At 31.2% G+C, this 11898-nt stretch overlaps 1 protein-coding gene across 1 annotated transcript; it reads right to left on the bottom strand.

Moving 5' to 3' along the window:
• Positions 1 to 2694: 2694 nt before the first annotated feature.
• Positions 2695 to 5492, bottom strand: LOC111215907 (preprotein translocase subunit SCY1, chloroplastic). The gene is made up of 6 exons (XM_022720128.2): positions 5220 to 5492; positions 4646 to 4803; positions 3892 to 4577; positions 3384 to 3597; positions 3146 to 3309; positions 2695 to 3047 (listed from the first exon to the last, which is right to left on the bottom strand). Exons 1-6 carry the CDS (start codon positions 5420 to 5422, stop codon positions 2817 to 2819), a joined length of 1656 nt encoding a protein of 551 aa, XP_022575849.2. The 5' UTR covers positions 5423 to 5492; the 3' UTR covers positions 2695 to 2816.
• Between the last annotated feature and the right edge of the window lie 6406 nt (positions 5493 to 11898).

Below are 11898 nucleotides of genomic sequence, written 5' to 3'. Positions count from 1 at the left end.
CGTTGCTAAAAATTACTTCGCAAATAATAGTATAGATTCGTTGTAAGACTGACACGTCACAGTAACAATGTGAACGCATTTATTGAAAATGTTTCTCTTTTAATATATAAGAGATTCATCACTAAGACTACCCTAACGACATATATTAATTTGAAACCCTAGTATTATCTTTTCCTTTTCCATCGAGATAATATTTAAAATTTTGTGAATAAGAAGATATTTTTATAGAAATTTATATATACTATTAAAACAGAATCTCTAATAAAATTCTACCCTCAGTTTTAGACTTATTTACAAAGTCATGTCACTCATATATTTATGGCTAATTAACAATATTAATTATCAAAAGATATTTACGGATATTATCAATCCGAAAATAACCATAGATACAATATGATTTAGGTATTTTGTATCCAAAACACCCAAATATATCCATAAATAACTAAAATAAATAATATATTTGATTTATAATTTTAATATTAAGTATTAAAATTATTATAAGTATAATTATAACAAATATATACAGTAGAACCTCTATAAATTAATACTCGATAAATTAATAATCTCTATAAATTAATAAATTTTGTCGGCCCCAACTTGGGCCAGTTCAAAATTTGACACAAATTGATAAAATAATAAGATAATACTTTTTTATAAAGTTCTATGTAAACATATGGTCCTATTAAAATTATAAATTAATAATTTATATGTATACATATTTTATATAAATCAGAACCTATTATTTTTATATTCACAATGGAATTATCTTTATATATTCTTACCACTTAATATATTTTTGATGAGATTAAGTAATATTATGTTTAAAACCACATTTAAGTTCTATGCAATATATATTATATACACCGAAAAAATATAATAAAATTAATATAAATGTAAAATTTCAAAGAATAACAATTAATGTATATACACTAAAATCAATATATTTTTCTTATATTAGAATAAATATATCTTAAAATATAAGAAAATCTAAATAAGGAAACTTTTTTAAATTAATATCTCAATAAATTAATAAAATTATAAAGTCTCAACATTATTAATTTATAGAGATTCTACTGTATATATATTTTATGTTCGGTTATGTACGGATATCCATTCAATTCCCAGTATGGGTTCGTATCGATTTTTGGGGTTTCGAAAAATAGACCCTTTCAGATATTTAGGCCGGATCTTAGCAGAATCGATATCTGATTTTTAGGTCGGTTCTGGATTAGTTTTCGGATGTGGATATTATTCCCAAATTCTATATCAGACTATCAAAAATTAAAACACATGATTTATAATTGAAAATTCTTTTTTCAGTAGAATATTTTTTTAAACAAAAATCTGCGCTTTCAAATCGCGGATCAAAATCTAGTAAAGTATTATTATGTTGCTCAAACAGAAAAAGGTATATATACTATTATTTATGAAGTGATTTGGCTTATTTGTCATCTTCTCCATGATTTTAGTTAATTTACTTACTTGTCATCTTTTCCATGATTTTAGGATAAATCATTAGTTTAATTAATATTATTTTTCTTTTTTTTATATCTATATATTTATCATGATATTTAAAATCATGATAAACACTATATATTTACCATGATATTTAAAATCATGATAAACATGAACCTATTTTACATATATATACTAATATTTTTTAAAACAAATATTTTAATATATAATAAACATGATATTTAGGACATTTAATTAATAAACAGATATTAATAATATATACCGATAGTATCATCATTACTTTTCTCTCATTTATAATTTTAGTGACTAATATTATAGCTAATAGCTAATTTCTCTGATTTTTACTGAAAATATTGATCAAATACAGATTATTCTAAAATTTATTTATATATAAGTATACTAATATATCTGAATTAATCAGTTTATTTAGTTAATTTGCTTATTTTTCATCTTTTCCATAGTTATAGGATAAATCATTAGTTTAATTAATATTATTATTTAATTTATTTATTTTTATATCTATATGTTTATAAATTATTTATCATGATATTGTAAATAATTAATAAACATTAACATATTTTACCAATATATATATATATATACTAATATTCTTAAAACATATATTTTAATATATAATTATCATGATATTTAGGAATTAATAAATAGATATTAACAATATATACCGATAATATCATCATTATTTTTCTCTCATTTTATAATTTTAATGACTAATATTATAGCTAATTTATTTGATTTTTACTGAAAATATTGATCAAATACATATTATTATAAAATTTATATATGAGTATACTAATATATCCGAATTAATCGGTTTCTTTTGTTTATTCGGTTTGATCCCTTAATATATTGAACCATATTCATATACTGATGTTTTCTAAACATAACATCATCGGTACTTCCAAATCCAGACTATTTTCTCTATTTCGGTTTGGTTCAGTTTTGAATGGTTTGGTTTTACCAGATTGAACACTCCTAAACTATTGTTATTTGTTAATGTTTTATATTTGTGATTTTTTTATAATCCTTATAGTACCACATGATTTCTTTTCAGTCCAATACAATATGCGTTAATTTCACATACAAAATTTCTTAATTTAGTTATAATTATACATAGAAAAGCAAATAAGATATGTCATGAATTGCATTTCAGTTTTGTGTGAAGTGTTTAGGTGTTTCAGTCTCATTTCGCAAATTACATTGACAAATATCACATTATATATACTATCAAATTCAAAACCCTTGGTGTTACATAGTAATTTCATACAGTACAACAATATGATTTGATGGTGTCATATGTAAAAGTAGAACGGACTAGTTTTTCATGGATCATACTTGTCAAGCTCATAAAACTCAATGTTCTTGTACTTCTGCGAGATGATCTCAGCTTGAACCTTTCTTGCAGTATCTGTCGCACACCCTACTAGAATCAGAACAGAAGTACCCGCAAATCCTCTGAATGCTGTCAAGTGAGTGATCTGTTCCACCACAGCAGGACCAGCAGCAAGAACAGCCAGAAATGCTGATCCAAGAACAGATATCCGGCCAAGAACCTGAAGAGTATTCAAATATTATATAGATTGATGATGATAAACCAAAATGTTAAGTTTGAAGAAACTGAGGAAGGAGAGAGAGAGAGAGAGGATCTTACGGTTTTGATGAAGAGAGCAGTGCTTTTACCAGGCCGGACAAGAGGGATGGATGCACCTTGTCGTTTCAATTGTTCACTCACATCGTCCGGGTCAAGTTGCAGGAAAGTGTAGTAGTAGTTGAAGAAAGCTATGAGAAGTATATTTGTTGGAAGATAGAACGAACCTGCAAAGAGTTTGTGTCTGAAGCTTTTAGGTCTCTCTACAACATTGGCAAAACAGTTTCAAAGAAGAACTCACCTCCAGGGTTCAAGCCATAAGCAATATTCTTCAGAGCAGAAATGCCGGTGAATCGCGCTAGAGTAGCAGGGAGAGCAAGAGATGACGTGGAGAATATGATAGGCATCACTCCAGCACTATTGACCTTGAATGGAAGATAAGCAGACTTCTGCAGCCCACCTGCTTTGCTGGTGTATCTCGACGCATAGTTGAGTGGAATCTTCCTCTCTGCTTCCTGAAACACTTTGCTAGTTAGACTATAAACTCCTGAACAAAGCTTGGTTTATACTCTCTAAATTTCATTTTAATTATCATTTTAAATTTGTGCAAAAAGATTAAGAAAACACTTAATTTTCTATATTTTTATCATTACCTATACACCTAACCATATTTTAACTAATAGAAACTAAAAAATATTGTTAATAAATTTCGCATTGAAATTCTAAAACGGTACTTGTTTTGTAAGGAAAATTTTACTCAACAAGAACAATTAAACTGAAACGGAGGGAGTAGTTAGTTAGTTAGTTACCTGAACATAGACGATTCCAAGTACCAAGAGGAGGAATGAAACAACTATAGTAGCGAGACCAGTATAGTTCCCTTCTTGCAAAGCTTCTGCCGCTGTTCTACCAAATGAAGCAGGCAAGTAAGAGATAATACTCGTGAATATCAAAAGCGAAGTGCCGTTTCCAAGCTTCAGATCAGAGATCCTCTCTCCAATATAAGTAGTGAGGACAGAGCCAAGCGTTAGCAGCGTGACGGATGAAACAACCCATTCAGTGCTGAAGTCATTCACGTAAGGACGGAGGTAAACCGCTTGCCCTATGGCCTGTACTATAGCGAATCCAACCGAAGCGTAACGAGTGTACTGAAGGATCTTTTTTCTACCCGCCTCGCCTTCTTTCTTCTGAAGGTCTTGCAGCTTGGGGTAGACTTGAGCTAGAAGCTGAAACACAATCTGCGCGTTGATGAAAGGGACGATACCGAGAGAGCAGATGCCGAGTCTACCAATGCCACCACCGGAGAATGTATCTAGAGTGGTTAACAAGCTGTTCTGATCCAAGTTTCCGACAAAGGCTTCTCGGTTGACTCCACCTAGTGGGATGTAGATTCCGAGGCGAGAGAGTGCTAAGAAGCCGAGAAGCTTTAGGAACTTTCCAGGTAATGGGCCTTTGAAGAAATCTCCAAAGTCAATGGAACTGTCCTCAATAGCCGCTGAGAAAACATTCAAAAGAGTAAGCATCACTTTAACAAGTAAGTGAATGTATGTAAGCTTAACGGACCTGCCACGCCTCGACCAGAAGACGGCTTATCTCTTTTGCTACCGGAGGAGCTTTCAAATGATGGAGACAAAACACTCAGAAAGCTTTCCCAAATGCTACTCAGGCCAGAAGCTTCTTTTGGATTAATACCCAACGGATCAAATGTCGAAACCTCAGAGCTGAACAGAAACGCTCCAATCAGCAAACAATGTAAAGTAAAGAGACAGAACATCAACATATAATCAAGTCCCAGCGAATCAGACATAGCCTAAGAAACACAAAATGGTCCTAAAAATCTCTTCTTTTTTTTCGTTTCTTCAGCAAACAATGCACAGTAAAGTGATAGAACAGCAACAGATTAAGTTCTATTGAACCAGACACAGCCTAAGAAACACAAAATAGTCTTTAAAACATTTTCAGAAACATATCAATTCCTATCGAACCAGACATAGCCTAAGAAACATCAGAAGTGGTCCTAAAAATCATTTTCTTTAGTTTCATCCACAAAGCAGAGAACTTTAAGTCGCATTATCTATGTAAGGACCTGTATAATCGAGTTCAAGTGGAACCCATCTGATATAAAGATTGAAAGTACCTTCTAGAGTTGATGACCAGACCGAGATTCTTCCATGAATTGGCTTTACAACAAGTGTTCCTGGTTTTGGTCGGAATGGAGAAGCTTGGTCCGTACAGAGAAGAGCTTCGGAGTCTCCAGCATGATTTGGGGTTGAGACGAGACAGAGAAACGAGGTTTGAAGAAGAAGAAGAGTAAGAGGAAACTTGGCTTACCGTTATCATCCTTATCCCTTCCGTCTTCTCCAGACGAACGAACAATCTCTTCTTCTTTTTTTTCTTAAGTTTATGTTTTTGTTTATGGGCTTTTGTGTGCCCAGCATATATTTTGCATCCACTCTGGTTTGGGCTTCTACGACTCATAACCTAAGCTGGCTAGCGTTCAAAGAATTACCCTATGAAATAAACAAATTAATTTTCTGGTTTTAGTTCTTAAAAGTATAAGACTTGTTCGGATATTTGTAAAATTGGTTTGGTTTTGACTCGATTTTTTAAAAAATTTTGGTTATGTTCTTGTAAAAATATCAAAAACCAGCTAGTTCATGGTTTGGTTCAAATTTTTCGGATAATTTTGAGTAATTACATATAATTCAGGGGGAAATTTCATGTTTACCATTTTCATGTTACCATTATTCATCTTTACCACAACTAAAGAAAAACATTTTCAAAAATATCTTCTTCATTAAATGGCAAAAAACTCTTATACTATTGTTCTCTATATATATAATAAATAATTATTTAAATAAATAAAAAAATAAAAAATAGTTTTTTATGTTTCCGAATTATAATTTTTCAAATTCAAATCTTTTTATATTTTTATTTGAAATTTTTTTCGATTTTTTTTCAAAATTTCTTTTTGAAAATCGAAAATTATGTTTGAAACTAAATTTCACATTCCAAAAACCCTACCCTGCCCCTCAGCTCTAAACCTTAAATCTAGATTAGTTAACCCTACAAATATAAATATATTTTATCTTTCACTAAAAGTGAAGGTAAAGTAGTTAGTGTAAACATAAAAAATAGTACTATGAATGTGGTAATGGCAATTTCCCTTTTTTTAAAAAAAAAAAATATATATATATTTCTTAAGTATATATTTATATATTTATTAGAATCATATATTTTAAATTCTAAAAATCCTACCCCACCCCTTAACTTTAAACCCTAAGTCTAGATTAGTTAACCCTATGAGTATAAATGTTTTTTACCCTTCATTAAAAATGTTGTTTGGATTTACATATCATATAATTTAGATAATTCCATATTAGTTAAATAAAAATATTTGGACAATTCAGTTTTTAAATAATTTTCTGTTTCTAAATAGTATTTAAAGATATATAAGTATTTAATTATATATTTATTAATAAAAATAGTGTTTAGTGTGATGGATAGCATCACACCAAATTTGATGTGATTTTAATTATAATATTATATTAAGATAGTGTAACTTTTAGTGATGGGCTGAAAAAAATTTATGAGTTTTAGTGTTGGATAAAAAAAGACTTTTTTCTGTTTTTCTTTTTTTTTATTAACTGACTTATCTTTTTGTTGAATTTTTTTTTCTGTTTTTTTTTCTTCAATTCTCTTTTTTAAGTCGAGAGTATCTGAGGTCCATGGAAAAGCCTAGCTAATCTCCAAAAGAAGGTGCAGCCTACAGATAGACACTTTCTCTAGGCATTAAAATGAGCCCTAAAGCATGGACTCATATCTTTGTTAAGTGCCTGAATAATTGTAATTTAGTTTCACGCAGTATGTAGATCAAACCTGAAACGTGTTAGCGTCCCAACCCTGCCCCCTTACCACCCGATCACAATCACCCGGTCTTAATTGTACTGTACTTTTAAAACCAATTTTTAAATACGAAGATCTTTTACAAAAAATATTTACAAGTTATCTCCGATAAAACCAAATATTTACCATAACAAGATCATCCCATTTGAACTTGCACAATAAGAATTGACCAGTCCACAATAATTTATCTTCAACAAGTAACAGGTGAAAGCCATTCCTCGAATATTACAAATCTAAATGTGTGAGATAGCTCTGCCAAACCGCTCGTCACCGCTGCAAGTTGTAGCCTGCAACTCATATGTTGGGTTATATATTTTTATGATCACAATAACTTATTGGACAACTGGTGAGTAGGATAACAAAGGAGGTGATAGTTGTTAAGTGTTTTGTACCGGGTTGACCTAGGAACTTGAATCAGTGCGGATGTGATCAGCATATAACCCGATCTTATAGTTCATATAAGATTAAACTCTACATATACGACTTCCTCTCTTTTAAGGAGAGGGGATCCAAAATTTTACACACGAAACACTCAAATACCAAAAGTATATCCTATTGTGAAGCTGTTAACATTTTTTTATGAAAGCTGTAACATATATTTGATGAAGCTTCAAAGTAACGCTTGTGCTATAAATTATATTTATATGCGTGTTAAAAACGAGTATATCCAAGCAAATAACAAGCCATTAATCTGCAAAGGTTGTTCAGTTCAAATTTTTCGTTATTAAACATTATGTTATCTGTTTTGTGATCAGCTTAATATACGGTTTGTCTGACAGATTCAGCTGAGAATGGTTCAGCTCAAGCCTTACCATCTACCATGTGATTATATGATATCCTTAGTTTATGATTTATTTAATTTCAGAATACTATATGCGTATCGGCATGCTCTTTCTAGGGGAATCGGCTGTACATGAGAGCAAAACTAAAGGAAAAAAATAGTTAAAATTATTTAATAAGAACAAAAAGGATTATGCGATGATGGAGCATCTTATCATGTGGTTAAATCCAAACTACTTTACTTCAAAGATGTAACGTGAGTGGGTTCCTCCTTCGTGGCGATGTCACAATAGAGACAACTAATAACCCCCACTCAGATGAACAACAATTTAGTAAACTATGTAAAAGTCTGAGCTTAACCAATTCATAAAAGTATTTACAAATTGTACATCATGAAGATGGTGGGAGAGAGAGAACCAATCAAATCCTTCCACGGCCCAGTGTTTTTAAAACCAAACCGGAAGCTGAACCGGATAATTTTTTGGTCACGGTTCAATATGGTTCGACCGGGTCAAACTTGGTTTAATAATCTGTTTTAATATACTTTTAGTGTATATATTTAAAAATAATGTTAGTAAATATGATACATAATTAAAATATAAATGAATTTAAAACATAAAACATTATAAATATAAACTAGTTTTATATTTATATCTATAATTTTTAGATTTTTGATTGTTCTAATGGTTTTTATTAGTTTAATAACTTTAAGATCCAATTTGACTACGTGACCGGTTCATGGTCGGACCAATTATTAGATCCAACCCGACTATGTAACCGGTTCATGATCGATTCCGGTTCAACCATCGGATTGGTCCGGTTTTAAGAACACTGTTCCACGAATTCAACGTTTATATAAAAAAATATTCAAAATGCTATTAAAAATCTCAATTTACTACACAACACTTAAATGTATTTCCTGTTTTAACACTTTTATTTTAATAAAACTATGTCTAAAAATTATATGTCTACTATTCTGAAATGTATTAGTATGTAAATTCACACTTGACAATAGTTTTATTTGTATTCTGTTGAAGATTTCAAGTAAATTGTTTTTTCATTAGTTTGTCAACGGACAAAATTTAGGTTCATCTCCTATGATGAACCTTTAAATTTATCATTTCTCTTACCACCAATCAAAGTGCCACCTAGATAATTAATAAAAATATTAAATTTTATTTAAAAAGTTTAAAATAGTTGAAAAAAAAAGAATGATGCCTAACAAACCACTAAATTCTAAATTCTAAACTCTAAATCTAAATCTAACCCCTAAATACTAAATCCAAACCCAAACCCTAAACCCAAACCCCAAACCCAAACTCTATACTATAAATCCAAATCCTAAACCTTAAACTCAAACTGTAAACCCAAATCCTAAACCCAAACCGTAAACTCTAAACCCAAATCCAAATCCTAGATCCTAAACCAAAGTGTAAACCTTAAATCCAAATTCAAACCTTTTGGGTTTAAGGTTTATGGTTTGAGTTTAGGGTCTAAGATTCAGGTTTGGGATATATGATTTGGGTTTAGGGTTTAGGTTTAGGATTTGGGTTTATGTATAGGGTTTGGGTTTATGATCTAGAGTTTGGGTTTAGGATTTAGGGTTTAGAGTTTGAGTTTAGGATTTAGGGTTTAGAATTTAAGATTTAGGGTTTTGTTAGTAACATCATTTTCTTTTCAATTATTTTTTATTTTTATTAATAATCTAGGTGGCACTTTGATTGAATATAAGAGAGGTGGTGGTGAACCTAAGTTTCGTCCGCAAACCCGAAACTTCTACATCAAAAATCATTAATAAACAGTTTAATCAACATTTAAATGTGTCTTTGCGTCCTTTTTTTCTGATCGAATGTGTCTTGTGTCTATGGCGGCATGGATTCTAGAAGGAATGTAAAAAAGAAATTTTTATCCTAGGAAACACATTCTAAGTTGTCAATTACACTAAAAGACACATTAGACATATAAGACACATTACCCTAAAAAAATTCTCAACATAACCTCTAACTAAATGACATCTCATTTCGTTACACTATCTATCTAGACAAATAAGAAAATTAAAAATCAAAATATAACATCACTTTATCTCTTTGGCGTAGGTTCCTCTTTCAAACAAAATCCCTAATCTGAAAAAACTATGAAACGACGAAACCCTACCCCTTTCTTCCGTGCAACAAATTTGTAATCGGAGAAAGATACTTTCGATGCCGCTCTAAATCTTCTTGATTCGTCTCTCTCGACATCGTATTACCGTGTTCTACCTCTCGATTTCAGTATCTGGATCGTTCTTTGGCCCCGACCGCAGCCGCGTAGTCTTCAACGCTCTTGCCGATTAGTTCTCGATCTCGATCTCTGTTCTTCTCTGCCTCCTTTGATTCACAGACAACTCCACATGGAAAGTTAACCCTACGAGAGTGACGGTGGCTCTCTTGGTCAATGTGTGTGGATATTGTTGATGTGGTCGGAAGAATTGTGGACGAGGATCTCGTAGTTAGTGGTTGTGTTGATGTTGTTGATGTGACCGGAAGAGTTGTGGATGGAGTTCTCGGTGGTGGATACGAAAGTGGTAATAGAGGGAGAGGAGATACTGGAGGTGGTGATTAGTGGAGTTGATGGTAGCTCTCTTGGTCAATGTTTGTGTGGATATTGTTGATGTGGTCGGAAGAGTTGTGGATGGAGTTCTCATGGTCAGTGGTTGTGTTGATGTTGTTGATGTCGTGACGTGTGGATGTGATCGGTGTGGACGACAGTTGTGTTGATGTGGTGGCTGTGGGCATGAGAGTGGGGGGAGGGTCAAGTGCGTAATGGTCAGATAAGAGGTGGTCAGATGAGATATGGATAACAATGAAGATCCCACCTTTGTCTTCCATGTTTTGGGTATTTACTAGATTTGTATAAGATAAAAGTTTCTGCATTTTGTAAACGTTTATATTTCTTTTCGTATTAAACAATTAGATTTTGTTCAGATACATTTTTGTTTAGAAACCAAAAGAAAAATCTATCATTGAAAGGGTTAAAGTCGTGTGGTTCACATGACATCACACTACTCTCACAAACAAAAACTATATGTTAAAGAACAACATTTATTAAAGCTAAAACTATACGCCTCTTTTGAGTCATTAGATCTTGTTTCACCAAAAAAATTAACGGTCCAAACAAGAGATTTTAAAATCTATATACTTATTTTTGCTTTTCCACATTCTGCATTTATTCTAACCAGAGTGTTATCTAGTTTGGTTTTTTAAAAGAAACATTTTCTTTTCAAACTTGCACGGAGGACCTTAATGTCCAACGAAAAGACAGTTGTCCCAATATTGTGTACCATCTACATAATGTATCTTCAAACGTTAACAAAGGAAAGAAAGTGTCCTTTAGTGTAAACGTCTCTATAAAAAAGACATTGTGAAAATAAAGGTGATAACTTACAAAAAGAAATAACCAAAAATCCAACGATGAATGATGAATGATGAATGGAAAGTGCACCTCTCAAAAGTAATTCCTGATTGGTGAGCACATTAACAACGTGGGGCCCATTCTGCGGAAGACCCACTCCAACTTGTCTGGTCTCCTTCGTTGCTTGTTTTACAATTTACACTGAACGCCAAACTATTTACTTGTGTACTTACGAAAACGCCACTCTGTATTAATATCAGTGGTTTTTTATTATTTATTTTATATTTCTTTGGTGGAAAGTGAAAGTATACTACATTTTGATAATCATATTAAACCATATCTAACCAATATAAACACTAATAGAACAATTTTAAATATGATAAACAACATCATACTTTATTCTAACAATGTCTTAATTAATGATTTGGTTTCGGTTTTCCAAAATATACCATGATTTCTAGTCCATTTTTAGAGACATATAATAAAGTAAAAAAAATACATTTTTTTCTATACTGATTTGCACACTTTAAAATAATTAATTTGACTTTACTCGGTTATAAAAGACATAAAAGTATTAAACTATATTGCGATGACAAATCATTTTATTAGTATTACCCAAAAACGTATGTAAACACGTCTTGGAACAATGTTAAATATGATAAATGACATCATATTTTATTCTAACAATGTCTTAATTAATTATTTGGTTTTAATTTTGCCCAAAATATCATGATTTCAGT

The sequence above is a fragment of the Brassica napus genome, chromosome A7 (assembly GCF_020379485.1).
Source record: "Brassica napus cultivar Da-Ae chromosome A7, Da-Ae, whole genome shotgun sequence".
Classification (NCBI taxonomy): domain Eukaryota; kingdom Viridiplantae; phylum Streptophyta; class Magnoliopsida; order Brassicales; family Brassicaceae; genus Brassica; species Brassica napus.
Note: the sequence above shows the minus strand (reverse complement) of the source record. Positions and strands in the feature narration are given on the sequence as shown.

What these genes read in the sequence shown, in the direction of transcription:
- LOC111215907 (XM_022720128.2), bottom strand. Translation starts at nt 5,422, where the DNA reads ATGATAACGGTAAGCCAAGTTTCCTCTTACTCTTCTTCTTCTTCAAAC. An exon ending in TTATGGCTTGAACCCTGGAG is followed by an intron (nt 3,310 to 3,383) that starts GTGAGTTCTTCT and finishes AACTCTTTGCAG; the next exon opens with GTTCGTTCTATCTTCCAACA. An exon ending in CTGCTCTCTTCATCAAAACC is followed by an intron (nt 3,048 to 3,145) that starts GTAAGATCCTCT and finishes AATACTCTTCAG; the next exon opens with GTTCTTGGCCGGATATCTGT.